This window comes from Protopterus annectens, chromosome 16.part0, assembly GCF_019279795.1.
Source record: "Protopterus annectens isolate FY-2018-M chromosome 16.part0, PAN1.0, whole genome shotgun sequence".
NCBI classification, from domain to species: domain Eukaryota; kingdom Metazoa; phylum Chordata; order Ceratodontiformes; family Protopteridae; genus Protopterus; species Protopterus annectens.
The window spans coordinates 560786895-560806486 of record NC_056750.1 but is presented as its reverse complement, the minus strand read 5'-3'; the positions used below and the strand labels follow the sequence as shown (position 1 = coordinate 560806486).

Below are 19592 nucleotides of genomic sequence, written 5' to 3'. Positions count from 1 at the left end.
TAGTTGAAGTCTCCCAGTATGATGGTATTTTGTTCATAGGTTCATAGGTTCATACTAGGCTATCTGCCCGAGGGCATTTACAAGCCTAGCCCATCGTTTTGTGGCTTACGCCACCCCTTTAGTATGGGGAACTATACCCATTATTTTGCTGTGCCTCTGTCGAGCAGTGACACTGAGGTTATCCCTGGGGTATATCTGTGATCTCCCATCCATTGGTCAAGATTTCTCTTGAACAAGGCCAGCGAGGTGCTCTGCCTCACATGTACCGGGATTTTGTTCCACAGCATAGGGAGTCTTTGGGTGATGAATCTATCCCTCCAGCACATCCTATTAATAGCCGTGTCAAGGTTTAAGTCTCCGCCCTTGTGGCTCTGATGGATCTAGATTTTTGAGGTGAAGCATATTCATCAAATCTGGGTTTGACATGGCCTTGTATGTTAGGCAAAGGTCACCTCTGAGCAAGCAGTGCGACTGAATAGAGCTGGAGTTCTTTCAGTCGGGCAGCATAGGACAGATTTTGAGACCCTTTATCCTTTTGGTGATGAACTTTGTGGCCTCTCCAGCTGCTGCAAGTGTCGGGTCAGATACATTCCGAATGGGGCATTGTACTCAATCATTGGTCTGATGAGTGATGAGTAAAGGGAGACTATGACCTCCCTTGATCTAGATGAGAATCCCTTCATGATAAGGTGGGCAATGTAGAAGGTCTTCCTAACTACTTTAGCTACATGGGTGTCGAATGACAGACTACTATCAACCTGGGTCCCCAGGTCCCTGATAACTTCTTCTGTGCTCAGTGGATTGCCACCTATTTGGTAGCTAGGGGTAACCTTGTTTTTCCCGAAGGGTATGACTATGCATTTTTTGGCATTTAACTTTAGGCCGTGGCTCTGGCACCAGTTATCCGTTTCTGTGAGACCCTTCTGAAGGATATCTGTATCAGATGTGTTTTCTACTATGGCTTCCAGTTTGCAGTCATCTGCAAACTTTGTCAGCCATAACCCTCCTGTGTTTGCTTGTACTTCGGAAAAGTAGATGCCAAACAAGAGTGGGCCCAGGACTGAGCCCTGTGGGACACCACTTGTGACAGGCTTTGAGTCTGACATGGCGCCAGCAACTCTGACCCTGTGGGTTCTGTCACTCAGCCAGTTTGCAACCCATCTTGTGATGTATGGGTTGACATTTAAGCTGATGAGTTTTTCAATGATACCCGAGTGGGGTATTGTAGCGAAGGCCTTAGCCAGATCGAGGTAGGCTGTATGGACTGCCTTTCCCTCATCAATGGCTTTGGTGACTGTTTCGAAAAAGTCAACCAAGTTTAAAAGGCATGATCTGCCTTTGACAAAGCCAAACTGGGTTGGATCCAAAGTCTGCAAATTCCCTATGTCTTTATTTATGAGGTCCATTATGATCCTCTCCATAGCTTTGCAGATAAGGCTTGTCAAGCTAATGGGCCGGTAATTTCCAGGGTCGGTGGAGGCACCGCCTTTGTGAAGTGGTACCACAGTTGCAGTGCGCCACTCCCTGGGTACGTATCCAGAGGTAAGACTTTGATTAAACAGCTGTCCTAGCTGTGGGTTTAATTCCTCATTGAGTTCATGGAGCACACAGCCGGGGACACCATCAGGTCCCATGGATGCTGTGTTTTTGCTTTGGAGAGAGCAGTTCTCACTTGGGCGCTGGAGATGGTTGGGGGCTGCAATCGTTTGGTATAGATATCTCTCCTTTGGGGAGGGGAGAAGTTTGCACTGAACCTGTCAGCCAGCATGTTGGCAATGTCTGTAGGATCAGTAATCTTCACATCATTTTGAACTAGCTCTGAGCATATCTGGGAGTTTCCTCCCAGGTTTCTAACATAGCTAAAGAAGGCCTTATGATTGTCTTTTGAGTCTTTAGCTATTTTTCTCTCAAAATTTGCTTTGGATGATTTTATGAGAGCTCTTAGTTTTTACTTATAGTGATCAAGGGTGTCTTACCTTTTAAGGATTTTGCTCTATCTTGTAGTAGCTTCCTCCTTTTGTTGTAGAGTTTGTTTATGGCTGGGGTCCACCAGACTGGACGCTTGCCTTTGGTACAAAGAGTCTTTGTTTTGCTTGGGATTGCCTTATCCATGCAGTCCTGCAGGTGCTGGTAGAAGGCATTTGTAAGTGATTCAGCGGCTTGAGTACTGTTTTCCGCCGGCCTTAAAGGAGACCACACTAGTCTTTAGAAGTGTGAAGTCGGCTTTTGTGAAGTTCTTTACTGTGGTCTTTTTTATTTCAGGTGGGGGTGGGATGAGGACCTCCAGCGAGATTAGTTTGTGGTCTGATCTCACCAGTGAGGGGTACACCTCCGGTGTTGAACATTGTGCTCCCATGTTCGTGATGATGAGATCAAGTATGTTATCTCCTCTTGTGGGGATGGTGACTAGTTGTTCCATGGCATTTGAGTTTATGAATTCCAGGAACTTTTGGGCTAGGGTGTTTGGGCTTGAGTAGTGTTCCCAGTCTATATTAGGGTAATTGAAGTCACCTAGTATGATGGTGTTTGGTGATACATTTATCCCCTCTAGTGTTTTCAGGAAGGCCATGTGAGGTTCCTGAGTTTGTGAGGGTGGCCTGTAACATGCTACAATTTGCAGAGCAGTCTTGCCTATGGTTAATTGCACCTGGATGGTCTCCGATGCATCGTGCGTTGCCACCAGTCTTGAGGTGTGGGTGTCCTTGATGAATATGGATACCCCTCCTTTCTTGGTATTGTCCGGATTTTGGGGCGGAACGCATGATATGAGGTAAAACCTGATAGCTGGGGTGCTCTCAGGAGCCTTGAACCAGGTTTCTGTCAAAGCACAGACATCGATGTTCTCCATACTGAGAAGGGCCTCGAGTGCGTGCATTTTGAGATTTAGACTTCTGGCATTGAGCAGCATTACCCTTAGTTTTTTCCTTTTTGTGTTCTAGGGTGGTAGGTTTAGAATTTGAGCCTTGCCTAAAAAGGCACTATGGGGTGGCAAGAGCCTTTGTCAATATCCGGAATCCCAGGGGTGACAGGTGCAAGCCGTCCCTTGCGAAGCAGCGTGGCTTGTCCAGCATGTCATCCCAGGCAGACAGACACTGGATCCCCTTTGAATGACACCAGTGTTTAAGCCAATTGTTAAAGCTGATCATCTTATCTCTGTATTGTGGCATCATTCTTGGTGAAGGTAGGTTACTGCTCAAGGTCAGGGTCATACCTGCCTGGGCTACATAATCAGAGAGCTCCTCAATGTCTCTTTTCATGTAGTCCAAGGAGGTACGTCTCAGGTCGTTTACACCAGCGTGGACAATGACTGAGTCATATTTGTACCTGCTGTTGAGAGACCTGAGTGCTTGTGTTATGTGGCGGATTCTAGCGCCCGACAGGCAGCTTACTGTGACCTTCTCCTTACTCAGTCTGGTGAGCGGGACGTCAGTGTGTCTGACTATGTGATACATTCATATCCTCCAATGTCTTCAGGAAGGCTGAGTGGGGTTCCTGAGATTGGGAGGGTGGTCTGTAACATGCTACCAGTTGTATAGCAGTTTTCCCTATGGTTAGTTGCACCTGTATGATCTCCGATGCTTCATGTGTTGCTACTAACCTGGAGGTGTGGGTGTCCTTGATGAATATGGACACTCCCCCTCCCTTTGTGGTTCGGCCCGGGTTTTGGGGCCAAAAAGTATGATACAAGGTATAGCCTGGTAGTGCTGGGGTGCTCTCAGGAGCCTTGAACCAGGTTTCAGTTACTGCACAGACGTCGATGTTCTCCATACTGAGGAGTGCGAGTGCCTGCATCTTGAGATTTAGACTTCTGGCGTTGAGCAGCATTACCCTTAGTTTTTTTCCATTTTTGTTTTCTAAGGAGGTGGGTTTGTCTTTTGAGCCTTGCCTAAAAAAGGCACTATGGGTGTGGCAAGAGCCTTAGCCAATATCCGGAAGCCCAGTGGTGACAGGTGCAAGCCGTCCTTGCGAAGCAGCGTGGCTTGCCCAACATGTCATCCCAAGCAGACAGACATTGGATCCCCTTAGAATGACACCAGTACTTGAGCAAATTATTAAAGCTGATCATCTTGTCTTTGTATTGTGGCATCATTCTTGGTGAGGGCAAGATGCTGCTCAGGGTCAGGGTCATACCAGCCTGGGCTACATAATCAGAGAGCTCCTCTATGTCTCTTTTCATGTAGTCCAGGGAGGTACGTCTCAGGTCATTCACGCCAGCATGGACAAAGACGGAGTCATATTTGTACTTGCTTTGGAGTGACCTGAGTGTGTGTGTTATGTGGCGGATCCTAGCTCCCGATAGGCAGCTCACAGTCACCCTCTCCTTGTTCAGCCTGGTAAGCGGGACATCAGTGTGTCTGACTATAGAGTCACCTATTACTAGTGTATCAGGCATGGTGTTTGGACTTAAGGGCTGTGATTGATTGACACACTGATTTATTGAAGTATGTGTTGCATGTGTTTTGTTTTGAGGTGGTGGATTTTTGGATGTCTGCTTTGGGAGCCTCTGTTGTTTCGGTAAGTTTTTTATTAGAGCCTCCAAGTATGTCTTTGTGTTTTTATGTGTTTGGTTTGCAGTTGTGGTAGGTCTATGTGGGACTGGGTTTGTTGTGTGTGTGGTTACCATCTCCTCCTGTCTGGTCATGCCAGCCCTGAGTTGAGAGAGTTCAGCCTCCAGTTTGGCTATATAGTTGCATCTCTCACATGTATTTGTGTTTGTTGGGAGGAGGAGAGGGTTGTCTGTGTACATGAGACAATTGTAGCATTGTCTCAAGATACCCAGATTAACCAGCTGAACTGGAGAGGACGCCAGTAATCTACCACTCGACATGCTAGAACAGTATAAGGGAGTGCTGTGCCTTTAAGGGAAGTGGATATTCACAGGGGTGGTAGGTGGATGTAGTGCTTACTTTAGTATGAGAGTGCTTACTTAGTAGAGAAGTTTTGAGAACAAGTGCTAGGCTTATAATATAGCGAGTAGTCTGATTATACTAAGAGTAGAGCTTCCTTAAGGGAAAATTTGAAGAGCAGATTTGGCGGAGCCAGAAGTTGTTTAACTGGCGCTGTGCTATGCACACAATTGCGCAAACGCGGATTTTAAACAGGGAACTTCAAAAGAGCTAGAAATGGTCCAAAACAACCAATTACTACAGCTCTTGTGCTAAGGTCACTTCCTACAGGGACAGGTAGGCTGCTCAAGGCTCCCCACTCCCACTGGTGAGCAAAGAAACTTCCTTCTATCCAAGTAAGGTAATGGACAACACTGGAACTACACCACAGCCCAGAATACAGCAAAACCTGTAAACTGGTCTAAACTAGTCGAGGAGAGGCGGGAAAACAAGGATTATTTTTTTGTTTTTAGATAGAAAACACACAGAAAATGCAGAAACAGTAATAAATCAGTTACACAGGCTAGCACACTTTAGTGGGCAGCCTCAACAGTTAAATTAAACAAACAAACTTTCGACCAATTTCGACTAAAATGTAACTTTAAGTGCAGATATTAAATAATGCAGCAAACAGCTAAAAAAACAGTTTAAGCTAGAGAAGGTATTTCAAGTAAAAAAAACAGCAAAGATACTTAAATCAAGAAAGTAGTCGCTTTTTTGAGTTCTCTGTAGCTAGGACCACTCTGCAGGACCACGAGGAGCTTGTCTGAGTAGTATCTTTATTTAGAACCTAATATTTTCTCTATGCCTATCATGCCTCAAGATCACAACCTCATTACCACAATTAGCAGAACATGCTGGAGGGATAGGTTCATCTCCCAAAGACTGCCCATACTCTGGAATAAGCTTCCCATTCATGTCAAGCAGAGCACCTCGCTGGCCCTCTTCAAGAAAAATCTTGACGAGTGGATGGGTAAAGTACAATTGTGTACACTTACCATAAATGTAGATGTTCGAATGTATTCACTGTTACAGTCCTAAAAAATGGGTTATCTGGCTCCCGGTAGCCCTCAGTTGGCCAGAATACCAAAGTTAAGTAAAAATGCCATTGGTTGTAAAGGACGTCAGGGCGTCCGATACAAAAGGAGGCAGCCAACGTCACTTCCTCAGTCATTCTTGCCATAACAGTCAGGAGCCCTCAAAAAATGAGGTTTAAATCAAAAAACAATTTGACAAATAACAATTTAAGCCTGTACCTCAGGAAGAAAAAGAATAGGAGAGGACCACAAAAAGGGGGAAGGAGGGAGGGAAACCAGGACTAGTGAATACACTCGAACATCTACATTTATAGTAAGTGTACACAACTGTACTATGTTCATCGTGTTTCACTGTTGCAGTCCTAACTAATGGATTGATTACCAAAGCCCAGAGAAAAAAGGGAGGAGGAACCAAATGCATCAAGAGTTGGAGATAATGCCCTGCAACACCGCAGTGGCAAACCCTGCCCTGGCTCTGGAAAACAGAGGCAAATTATAATGCTTTGTGAAAATGTGAACAAAAGACCATGTGGCAGCCTCCAAAATATCATTAGTAGGGACACCCCTTAGAAAGGCTGCCGAAGTGGAAGCCAACCTAGTAAAGTGAGTCCTAACCCCTTGAGGCGGAGCTTTGCCATGAAAGGAATAACAAAAAGTAATGCAATGTGCAATCCATTTAGAAATGGTCTGCTTAAAAATAGCCTTGCCCTGGGCTCCAGGGGCAAAAAGTACAGTTGTGTACACTTACCATAAATGTAGATGTTCAAGTGCATTCACTGTTGCAGTCATTACATTTGGGTAATCTGCTGGCATGTTGCCCTCAGTCGCCCTAAATAACAAAGTCTTGGGTCTTGCATCGGTTGCTGTCTCCTCTTCCATGACGTCAGATCGTTAGGGGTATAAAACATGCAGCTGACGTCATTTTATTCAGTTTTTCTTGCCCCAGATGTCAGGTGCCCCCCAAAATGGGGAGCAAAAATATATATAGAAATAAACAGTAAATATATAAATGCACTTTTAGAAACATAAACTTTACCTTCAACTAAAAGCAAATATACCACAAAGGCTTTTTGAGTATAGTGAAGGAAAGAAAAGGTATAGAAATGGGGATGGCGGGTGGGTAACCTGGACTGCAACAGTAAATACACTCGAACATCTACATTTGTGGTATGTGTACACAACTGTACTATGTTCTTCCTGTTTCACTGCTGCAGTCATTACATTTGGCTAGAATCCCAAAGCTATGGATGGGAGGATGGAACTAAACAGCATTAGGAGTGGCTATAAGGCCCTGCAGGACTGCAGTGACAAAGCCTGCCCTGGATTTGGAGAAGAGAGGTAAATGATAATGCTTTGTGAAGGTATGAACAGAGCTCCAAGTAGCAGCTTCTAGAATGTCTTTGGTTGGGACCCCTCTGAGAAAAGCTGTAGAATTAGAGGCAGCCCTGGTGGAATGTGATCTGATCCCCTTGGGCACAGGTTTACCATGGTGCAAATAGCAGAAATGAATGCAGTGGCTTATCCACTTAGAAATAGTCTGCTTTGATATAGCCTTCCCCTCTGACCCTGCAGCAAATGCTACCAGTAGTTGCTCAGACTTTCTTAGAGATTTGGTCCTGTTTTAGTAGAATCTTAGTTGTCTGTGTACATCCAATGAATGCAGAATCCACTCCCCCTTGTTCTGCAGACTTGGGTAAAATGTTGGTAGGTGAATGGTCTGGTTAAAAGCCACACTGGATACCACCCTTAGGCATAAAAGAAGGATTAGTTCTGAGGGACACCATGTCCATGTAAAATATAATAAAAGGCTCCACTGCCATGAGAGCCTGTAGTTCTGAAACCTTTCTTGCTGAAGTGACTGCCAAGAGAAAAACTGTTTTCCAAGATAGATATTTTATATCCACAGTAGCTGCTGGTTCAAAAGGAGGCAGGGTAAGTTTTTCCAGCACAAAATTGAGGTCCCATGCAGGAGTTGGTGATCTTCTGGGAGGCCTTACATTTTTGGCTCCTCTGAGATACTGTTTAAGCAGAGGATGAGAAAAGAGGGGAGGCTCTGTGTTGTAATGAGCCGAGATGGCAGAGGCATGGATTCTTATTGAAGAAAAAGATAGACCCTTGTCAAGCATCTCAGTCAAATATTGTAAAATCTGAGGAATATTGGGCTTTGCTGTGTCTATTCCTTGTGCTTGGTTCCAAGCACAGAATCTCTTCCATTTATCAGTATAAGATTTTCTAGTACTAAGCCTTCTGGCTTCCAAAATGACATCCATCACAGATTTACTGAGAGGTGTTGTTTGAATAATTAGTTGATTAGCCATGCTGCAAGATTCAGAGTTTGGACCTGAGTGTGCAGAATTTGATAGTTCTGCTGAGACAGTAGATGAGGTATTTGAGGCACGTACCATGGAGGAAGGTGAGACATATTCCTTAGAAGTGGGTACCAGTGCTGGCAAGACCAGTCCGGAGCAATTAGGATCATTTTTGTTTTTTCCTGTCTGACTTTTAGTAAGACCTTGGAGAGTAGAGACAGAGGGGGAAAGGCATAGACTGATAGGTTTTTCCAGCTGAAGGATAGGGCATCCACTTTCCATGCTTTTTTTGTGATGAGTTCTTGTGCAGAATTTGTCCAACTGATAATTTTGGGGAGAGGTAATTAGCTCTATGTCTGGGCTCCCCCATTTCTGTGTTAACATGCTGAATATTTGTGGATCCAGTTTCCATTCGTGCAGGTCCATAAGATTTCTGCTTAGGTCGTCTGCTAGGCCTGGCAGGAACTGATCTTGAAGGTGTATTTGGTAAGTCAAGGCTGTGTTCCACAAGGCCATGGCTAGTCTGCAAAGGGGGTAGGAATGTGTACCCCCCTGCTTGTTTATGTACTACATAACTGTGGTGTTGTCCGTCTTTATCAGTAGTTGTTCTGGATGAAGTAAGTCCTTGAAGTCTGTCAGAGCATTCTGAACAGCTAGCATCTCTTTCTGGTTGATATGCAGATGCATTTGGTTTGGGCTCCATTTGCCCTGAATGCATCTCCCTGCCAGGTGGGCTCCCCAAGCATAGTCTGATGCATCTGTAATTAGGGTTTGGGTGGCAGTGGGTAGAGTGAATGACGGTCCCTTGTTTTGGTGACATGTCTCTGCCCACCAAAGAAACTCCAGTTGTAGGCAGGGAATGAGAGGAATCATTGTTTCCAGACTGTGACAATGTTGACTCCATAAACTTTTTAGGTACCATTGAAGTTTCCTCATATGCAGTCTCGCATATGGAATCAGTAGAATGCAGGATGCCATGAACCCCAAAGCCTGCAGAATTTGTCTTGCAGATAATTGGGTTTTTGTTGCCATTTGTTTGAAGTATGATGTCAGTTGCCTTTGATTGTCTGGCGTGAGGTAAGCCATCTGGGCAGTTGTATTCAAGCTTGCACCCAGGAATGTAATTATTTGAGATGGTACCAGTTGTGATTTCTTTTCGTTTATGGTGTACCCTAGGCATGCTAGAAGCCTTTTTACAAATGCCAGATGTTGAAGAAGAGTGTCCTTGCCCTCTGCTTGAATGAGGCAGTCACCCAGATAAGGATAAATTTGTATGCTTCTTTGTCTGCAGAATGCAATTACTGGTGCCAGGCACTTTGTAAAGACCCTGGGCGCAGTAGATAAGCCAAAGGGCAGTGCAGAGAACTGGTAATGCAAAAAACCTGCTTTGAAGTGGAGGTATCTTCTGCAAGATTCCCTTATTGGGATATGCAGGTATGCCTATTTTAAGTCTAGAGTTACTAACCAAGCATTCCTGCCTAGCATAGGCAGTAGCTGTTGTAAAGTCAGCATTTTGAATTTTGGAATGTCCAGGAACGTGTTCAAAATTGATAAGTCCAGTATTGGGCACCATGAATTGTCTTTTATGGGTACCAGGAAAAGTCTTGAATAAAAACCTTGTCCTTTTTCTTTTTCCTGGTACCGGTTGAATAGCCCCCATATCCATGAGGGACATGACTTGTTTCTGGGTCTCTGCCCACTGGTTTTGTGGCAGGTCCGGGACCTGCCATCCGTTTGGAATTGGCAAAGTATGGAAATGAAATCTGCACCCCTGGGATACTATGTTCAATACCCACTTGTCCTGGGTAATTAACTGCCAATTTTGAGCATGAAGTGCTAGTTTTTCCCCCAAGGGGGCTGCCAAAAGATAAGTGCTTGGTGATGGTAGAGGAAAGTCATTAAGACTGCTTACTGTAGGGTTGTGCTTTGTTTCCTCCAGATTTGGAGGTGGAAGCACCCTACTGCTTTGACCTGTAAGAACCCTGTGATTGGTATCTGGAGCCTTTTGAGCACCTGGATTTGCCCTGAGTGGCTCTGTTGGACACAGGAAAGGACCTACTGAACCTGGGTGGCTGCACTTGCAATAAATCTTTTACAGTTTGCATAGATTTAGCTTTGTCTTCCATTTTCTTTAAAACCTCTTTTGCCTTATTACCAAACAGAGTATCATGCTGCAAAGGGGCATCCAACAATTTAGCTTTAACATGATCAGGTAGATTTTGCTCCTTGAGCCAGGCATGCCTTCTATCCACAGATCCAGTAATGGCGGCCCTACAAGAGGCCTCCAAGGAATCAAAACCACATTACAAAGTACGCTTTCCAACCTGTTCTGCTGAATGCAATAATTCCTGTAACTCTATTTTCCACACAATCAGAAATCAACATCATTTTCTGTTTCAGTAAGCCCATAACATGCTGTTGATATTTAAGCATATGAAACTGGCAGTTTAAAGCCCTGATTGCCAAGGTTGCAGACGTATAAACCTTCTTACCCCATCTATCCAGCGCCCTGGAATCTCTATCAGAAGGGGTAGGATTTTTGGCTGTAGAGGCCTTTACACCCTTGGGACCCTGAGAAATAGTCCCAGGATCAGCAGCAGGATTTTTGAAAAGAAATTTGTGGGAGTCAGGAATCCTGTAATATCTGTCTGGCTTACTAGGAGCCGGAGGCAGGGAATCAGGAGCCATGCCTGATTCCGAGAACACATCATCAACAATGTCTAATACATGAGATATTGCCAAAAGCCTATGCTGAGGAAGAAGAAGGAAATCCCTAAGCCACTTTTTTTGATTCAGAGAAGTGCTGACTCTCCCAGTGAAAATGTTCCCTTAAAGTATGCAAAGTCTCTTCAAAAGAATAATCCTCAGGAGGAGATGCAGATGGGATGGATTCCTCTGCATCAGAATCCGCATAGGGTGGAATAGAAAATTCCTGATCAGAAGAGGAATCAGAAGAAATGGAAAACTGATCTGAAGATTCATAATCAGTGCCTTGTCTAGGCCTCTTAGCTGGGGGTGGGGGTTGGGAAACCCTGATCAAGGTAATTAAATCCTCAGCTATTTTGATCATCTGTTTTTAGGCATAGGGGCCTGAGAACTTGGATTTTTAGACATAGAAGTTGTTTTTGACCTTGTTGCTGACGTCAGTTTAATTAAAAATGTTGAGGCATGAAAACACCCTCAGAAGCCGGTGCCTGCTCAGCGGCTCCGGACCCATCCAAGGGAGAGACATCCGCGGGTTCAATACTCTGAGAATCTTACGGCATACCGCACTCCGAATGGGTCTGGGTAGAGGCCTGCGACTCAAATGTAGCGGGTATCAGGGGCTGCAAAAGCGCCTCACTGAATACCGGCAAACCGGTGACTGGCTTAGGAGAAGCTTTGTCGTCGGTTTTGGACCTCGACGGTCTGTCTGTCTTTTTCTTTGCGTTTTTTATAAACTACGGTAGTTGGATTGTTAACCAACAATATTTCAGGATAATTAAATCTTGCACCAAAATATTTAGAAGCAAAAATATACTGACGCTTAATAGTGCGTTGGTTAAATCTAGCACAAAACCGACAGCAAGGCATGTTGTGATTTGGGCCTAGGCAAGGAATACAGTACAAATGAAAATCCTTATGAGGTATTTGCTTCCCATAAGTAATGCAATTATTAACTTTTACTGACATCGTTAAGGAGCAAGAAAAAGTTTCCCTAACGTGGTACTTAGCTTTAGTTTGAAGACTTCGGTTCTGAAACTCGAATACGAAAATTTCAGGAGTCAGCCGACCGGCACTTGTGAACTGCTTCTGCTTCTGGCACCGCGTGGCAAGAAAGACTGAATAAAATGGCGTCGGCTGCATGTTTTATACCCCTGAAGACCTGACGTCATGGAAGAGGAGCAAACAACTGACGCAGGACCCAAGACTTTGTTATTCAGGCTGACTGAGGGCAACCTGCCAGCAGATTACCCAAATGTAATGACTGCAACAGTGAAACATGAAGTACATCTGACCAATAACTGTGCTGGTTTCCGAAGGTCCTTAGTCCTATCCAGGTAAAACCTGAGCTGTCTGTGCACATCAAGAGAATGTAGGATCCTTTCACCTCTATTGCGAGGATTAGGAAAGAAGGTAGGAAGGTGTATGAACTGATTAAGAGTCAGGCTGGAAACCACCTTAGGCATAAAGGAGGGATTAGTCCTCAGAGAGACTCTATCTGCATGGAAAATAAGAAAAGGCTCCACGGCCATCAAAGCTTGTAGCTCCGAAACCCTCCTTGCTGAAGTTATAGCCTGGAGGAAGGCAGTCTTCCAGGAGAGAAACATTAAATCTGTAGAGACAGCTGGCTCAAAAGGAGGAAGAGTGAGTTTCTCCAGAACAAAATTAAGATCCCAGGCTGCAGTAAGTGCTCTTCTGGGAGGTATTAAATTGCAAGCACCTCTGAGAAACATTTTCATCAGGGGATGAGAGAAAATGGGCTGTTCAAGAGAACAATGAGCAGAGATGGCTGAAGCATGGATCTTGATAGAGGAAAAAGAAAGACCACCATGAAGCAAAACAGGAAGGTATTCCAGGATCTGAGGAAGGGTATGTTGAGAAGCAGACTCCCCTCTAGCCTGCATCCATTGAGAGAACCTTTCCCATTTGCCAGCATAGGATTTCCTAGTGCTAGGCCTCCCTTAGCACGTCAACCACCTGTTGGGAAAGGAAGGAAGGAAGAAAGGGAAGGAGTCATACAATGAGCCATGCTGCCAAATGGAGAGACTAAAGATGAGGATGTAGAATGTTCCCCCTTCCTGAACCAAAAGATCTGGCTTCAGAGGAAGATGCCAAGGAGGAAGATGGGAGAGACTGTGAGGGACACCAATGCTGCCTGGGCCAGTCCGGACCTATGAGAATAGTCCTCGGTCGTTCATCCCTGATCTTCACTAATACTCTGGGAAGAAGAGGAAGAGGAGGGAAGGTGTACACTGATAGCAACGTCCAAGGGAAGGACACAGCATCCACTTTCCAGGCTCTGCTGTGCTGCTGTCTGGTGCAAAAGAGAGGTAGCAGATGGTTGTCTGGGGAGGTGAAAAGATCCACCTGAGGAGTGCCCCAATGTTGAATGATGCTGTAAAAGACTGCTTTGTTCAGCTGCCACTCGTAATGATCCAAGGTTTGCCTGCTCAACTGGTCTGCCAAAACATTGAGCCTTCCTGTAAGAAACTGAGTTAGGAGATGCAGGTCCAGGGATGTTGCCATGGACCAAAGATTCATGCTTTGCCTACACAGGGGGTAAGAGTGAGTTCCTCCCTGCTTGTTGATGTACCACATAACCGTGGTGTTGTCTGTCCTGACAAGCAGGGTCCTTGGAGAAAGAAAATGCTTGAAAGCCAGTAAGGCCTGCTGAACTACAATCAACTCTTTTAGATTTATGTGCAGGTGCATCTGCTGGGCATTCCAACGTCCCTGTATGCATCTGCCATCCAGGTGTGCTCCCCAGGCGTAGTCCGATGCTTCTGTAGTCAGAACTTGAGTGGCAAGAGGTGTCCGAAAAGGCATGTCTTTGTTTTGTAGACAGGCTGTTGCCCACCATAGAAACTCCATCTGCAGAGATGGAAGCAGAGGATTCATCATATCCAGGTCCTCTGAGTGTTGACACCAAATGTTTTTGAAGTACCATTGCAATTTCCTCATATACAGTCTTGCATGAAAATAAAAGATGCCATGAATCCCACAGCTTGCAGGTACTTCCTTGCAGGGAGCTGGGATAGGCTTGCTGGTACTTCCTTGCAGGGAGCTGGGATAGGCTTGCCAAGTCCTTGAAGTAAACTGAAAGATTTGTCTGCTTCTCCTGGGTGAGATATATCATCTGGGTGGCTGTGTTCAGACTTACTCTCAGGAATGTTATCTCCTTGGATGGTACCATTTTCAATTTTTCCACATTGAGAGTGTAAGCCAGGGAAGAGAGAAGAGTCTTTATGAATTCCAGATACTTTAATAGTTGTTCCTGAGAACTTGCTTGAATCAGGCAGTCGTCCAAGTATGGGTAAATCTGAATTTTCTTCTGCCTGCAAAAAGCAATGACTGGGGCCAGGCACTTTGTGAAGACTCTGGGAGCAGTAGATAAGCCAGAGGGAAGTGCAGTGAATTGGTAATGTTGCTCACCCACTCTGAAATGAAGGTACTGCCTGCAATTTTCCTTGATAGGAATGTGCAGATAAGCCTCTTTGAGATCCAAGGTTACCAGCCAGGAATCCTTTTCTAGAAGTGGTAGCAAATGATGTAGAGTGAGCATTTTGAACTTTGGAATTACTAGAAAAAGAGTTCAGAATGGAAAGATCCAGGATAGGACGCCAGGTGCCTTCTTTTTTTGAACTAGGAAAAGCCTGGAATAACAACCCTGGCCTACCTGTAGAGCAGGGACTGACTCTATTGCTCTCAGAGCCCTTTGGTTTGAAGGAATGTCTGGGAATCCCTTGAGAGCTGGAAAGGTGCGGAAAGAAAACTTGTGCACTTGAGACACTGTTCTGAACATCCATTTGTCGTCTGTGATGTGGTCCAGACATCTGCAAAAAGGGCCAACCTTGCCCCTAAAGGACTCTCCCGGTAAGCAAGAACAGGCAGAAGTTGTAAAAAGTAATTGAGAGTGTTTTGATTGAGATGCAGGCTTGGAGCTTCCCCCTTTAGAAGTGGAAGCCTGCCAATGCCTAGACCTTTGAGAGGTATCCCCCTTCCCCCTAGAAGATTTGTAACCTCTAGTCCTGGAACAGTTCTGTCTGATGGTATCAAGAAAGGTCCAACTCTTGGAAGGGTAATTCCTGCTAAAGTGAGGGGGTTGAACTTGCAGAAAATCCTTAACAGTTTGCATGGACTTGACCTTATCCTCCATTTTCTTCAGTACCTCCTCTGCTTTGCTGCCAGTAAGACTGTCTTTATGCAAAGGTACATCCAAAAGCTTAGCCTTGACAGGTTCTGGAAGAGGCTGTTCTCTGAGCCAAGTGTGCCTTCTAATAAGAGATCCAGTAGCCATAGCCCCGCTAGAGGCCTCAAGGATGTCAAAACTACAATGCAAAGAATGCTTATTGACCAGACTGGCTGAATTCAGTAAATCCTGCATGTCTTTACTCTCTGCCAAAAGAGGTACACTTGCTATCCTAGACTTAATATCCTCCAAGGTGTGCTGCTGGTACTTCAGCATATGAAATAGACAATTGGTAGCCCTAATAACTAGGGTGGCAGAGGTATAAACCTTCTTGCCCCACCTATCTAGGTTCCTAGACTCTCTGTCAGAGGGAACAGAATTCCTGGTAACAGTGGCCTTAACTCCTTTGGGGCCCTGAGAAATAACTTCTGGATTTGCCAATGGATTCCTGAAAAGAAACAGATGAGAATCAGGGACTCTGTAGTACCTGTCAGGTTTTATGGGAGCAGGAGGAACCGAATTTGGAGACAAGGAATTTTCCAGGAAAACATCATCAACAACTTCCAACACAGGGGGAATAGCAAGAGGCCTATGCTGAGGTAAATCCAGAAACTCCCTAATTAATTTCTTGGATTGGGGATAATCCTGACTTTCCCATTTAAAATGTTCTCTTAGGGTATTTAAAATATCACAAAAAGAGAAATCCGCTGGAGGAGAGGCCGAAGGGATGGACTCCTCTGCATCTGAATCCTCAAAAGGAGAAAAAAAAACTGAGAAAATTCCTCTTCATCAGCAGAAATGCAGCAGAACCTGAGCAGGACAAAGCCTCAGGGGAAACATCCCTACTCCTTTTAGAAGGAGGAGGCGGAGAACCCCTAATAAGAGTCAACAAATCATTAGCCATTTTAACCATTTGGGATTGAGGGGAATCAGAAGAAGCTGTAGCCTGCCTTTTCACAGGCTTACGAATGGAAGATTTACCTGCAAGCCTGAAGGACTCTGGAGGCCTGGCAACCGCCGAAGTTGTAGCAGAGGTTGAAGGAAGAAGTTTGCTGTCAGAACGCAAAACGGAGGCCTCAGGCACTAGAGTCAGCTTAGCGGCTCCGGCTCCAGCAGAAGAGGCGACCAGCGACAGGTCGGAAAGCAAAACGGAGGCTGAAGGCCTAAGGCACTCAGACTCAATCAAGGCCTGCGGTTGTACATCAGTGGACTGCAGGGACTACAAAGGCATCTCACTGGCTACCACCTGACTGACGACCAACTTAACCTCATCCAGGGACTTAGCTTTCTGAGGCCTGTCACGGTCCTTATCCTTACATTTCTTCAGAACATCCGAAGCCTGAAGACCGGCAGATGCCATACCAATGAATTTAGGCCAAAATCTTAGTCTGACGATGGATAGTATGCGGATTAAAGGAGGCACAGAGATCACACTTTGGAACGTCGTGGTCAAGGCCTAAACAAATAATGCAATAGGAATGAAAATCTCTATGGGGAATCTGCTTTCCATAGGTAAGGCAATTATTAACTTTTTCTGACATTCGTTAAGGAAAGAAAATAGGATCCCTAATGGGGTACTTAGCTGTAGTAGACTTCAACTCTTGTAGTTGGAAACCAACAAAGGTAAACTGCCGACCGGCACTCGTGCATGAAAAGCTTCTGCTTTGGGCTCTGTGGCAAGAAAGTCTGAGGAGGTGACGTCGGCTGCCTCCTTTTGTATCGGATGCCCTGACGTCCTTTACAACAGATGGCAACCGATGTAATTTTTACTTACCTTTGGTATTCTGGCCGACTGAGGGCTACTGGGTGCCGGATAACCCATTTGTTAGGACTGCAACACACGATGAACATCAGAAAGTTCACCCCAGGGATCACTCCAGTTGCCCTACTGGATAGGGGCACTGTGACCTAACATCAGGTGGCACAGTGCCTGGGCAATTTTTCCTGGGCTAGGCTTGTAAAGGCTCCAGGACCATTAGCCTAGTACACACCTATGAACTTATGCCTTACATGCCCACTGCTGTCCCGTCTTTTAAAGTTGACCCTCACTCCTCTCCAGCCCAGCAGACTCTGCCACATGCATAGCAAGGCCTACTGCTTTCCACTAAGCTGATTATGCTCAGGGTACCCACTTGACCCTTGAACTTAAAGTCACTTTGACCGCTGATCATTTTTGCTGCTATCATCTAGACTCTGTCACCGTCATACCTTTCTTCAGATGTGATCTCTTATGTACTTGAGATGACTGATATATGGATTTGAATAGGAAATATACTACCTGCATGCATTTTAAGCTAATGAATAAACAGCATGTAACTGTGCATAATGAATACATCTAGTTTGGGTAATTTGTGATTTATAGTTTATGGTTCAAATCAAAAATTGAGGCCAGCACACAGAAGTGTGGATAATAAAGACAAGTTTATTTAACACACCATATGGGTAAAGCCAAGCATATTACCCCACTAGTATTATAATCATTGTGGAATCTTATAGCTTATGGTATCAGAGTATCTTATCAGCTGCAAGAAATCACACAATAAATTTCTGATTTAGTGTAATTATTTATCCTGTTTTTTTAATTTGTAATTTTCTCTCTCTCTCTTGTAAGGTGCTAGCAATCCTGTATGTGTTGTATCCAACTCAACTCTTCAAGTATGTAAAAAATACATCTTTTCAGTTTATTATCCACATACTGTGGTTTCCTGTCAGAAAAGCATTCACTGGATTCTTGCTACAAAAGCCTTTCTTAAAATTTTATGAAAATATATTTTTTTCTGAGTATAGTCAGTGTTATGCCTTTGTGTAATCATGCTGCTAAGGAAATGTTGCATCTTTTACTATATTTATGCTGTCTTAACAGTGCTGAGGAGCATGGAACACTGTGGTATTGAATGTGTTATACACAATATCTGTATGTTTAAGAAAAATATCTCTGTTACAAAATGGGCTGGTGGTGCAAAAGTCATTTTATGATTATATGGAGCTTTCCATCACAGCAAATAAAACATGCAGTTGAAAATTCTAAATAAACAAATGTAAGTAAACAATCTGTTACAATCTAAAACAGAAGACATCTGCTAAGTAAAGTAAAGCTCTCACTGCTAATGTAAAATGACCATAACCATCTTTCTCACACAACTGCATATAATGTATCAAATGGATATGCGAATACCTGTACTTTTATTCAGAAACATTACCTGTTTCCATTGAGCTGGCCATGGTGAAGGTGACCTCTTTATTTATAATGCTATAGTATATGCTGAGCGAGCTGACCTTCAGCAGCTGAACCAGCATCGACTGTCTCCCTAGGCTGGTGTTGTACGTCACTGTATGGTTGCACTGGAAAGGTACCAGGAAGCCATCTTGTAGGAAGTTTTGGGAAGACCAAGCATATAGCTGACCAGGACCTGTCTGAACATAGCGCTCACTGAATTCCTAAATTAAAAAAAAAAAAGATGTTATTTTTAAACACATTTATGTTTTTTGTTTGAGGATGCGACTAGTTGGGAGAATACACAGTTTAGATCAGTTTCTTCAGGAGCCACTCAAAAATCCATCTCCTGTTAATATCGCTTTGTTGGGGCACAGTTAGTTACCATTAATAAATTAATGCTTCACTCTGCTTTCAAGGTGAATTTCTTGACATCCACTTCTTGGACATATAACCTGCTGACTATGATCAGAGACCTAATCAAAGCCCTTTTATGTTTTTCGTGTAATTTAAGTTATTTGTACATTAATTTCTTCATTATTACATACATTTTATGTAACATCAAGCTAAAATGCTAAAAACAATAGCCAGAAATAAAAACTAAATCAACAGTAGTTTGGAAGATCTGTAGTACTCAGTATTATGCATGCTTATTTACAATTTAAAAATATAAGGCATCTATTATATGCCCACACGTGTACAAACAAATCTGTAGACACACACAAACAAATCTGTAGACACACACACACACACACACACACACACACACCAAGGCAACAGCCTAGACCTAATAGTGTTCCCCTCTGATCCACGTGTGCTTTACTATCTAAACAACCTTGAAGAGACACAGGATTCTGAACCTCACCTGCAACTCAGTCATTTCTCATGTTCTTTCCTTCTTCCCTTTCTGTTGTCTTCTGAGTTAGAAGTACACCGTGACAGTCTTCTCTTTGATGCCACCACTAAAACACATCCTTCATTATTTTGCCAGCTGTGCTTATTCATCGTATAAATGTCCATCCCATTCTGACTTATGCATTCTACATGCATTGGAGTAACCTCTCAAAATCTCCACCTGAATACAATATTCATGTTGTCCTACCTGGAAAAGGTGCCTTCTTACCTCATGCCTCCTTCCTTGTTTCAGATTTAACAAGCTTACTTCAAACCTTCTAGCAAGCGGAGGCTTAACCAGGTACAACAGCATTTATCTCTGTATTATTCCTGTAGAATCAATTACCTTCAGAGATTTAG

The 19592-nt window shown here is 44.1% G+C and overlaps 1 protein-coding gene across 2 annotated transcripts in view; it reads right to left on the bottom strand.

The window, feature by feature from the left end:
- The window catches only part of HMCN2 (hemicentin 2), a 2554053-nt gene that overhangs the window by 327762 nt on the left and 2206699 nt on the right, over positions 1-19592 (bottom strand). For both annotated transcript variants that reach the window (XM_044058392.1, XM_044058391.1), the window contains one exon: positions 18325-18562. In XM_044058392.1, the coding sequence (XP_043914327.1) occupies positions 18325-18562 (238 nt within the window). The remainder of the gene's footprint in view (positions 1-18324; positions 18563-19592) is intronic.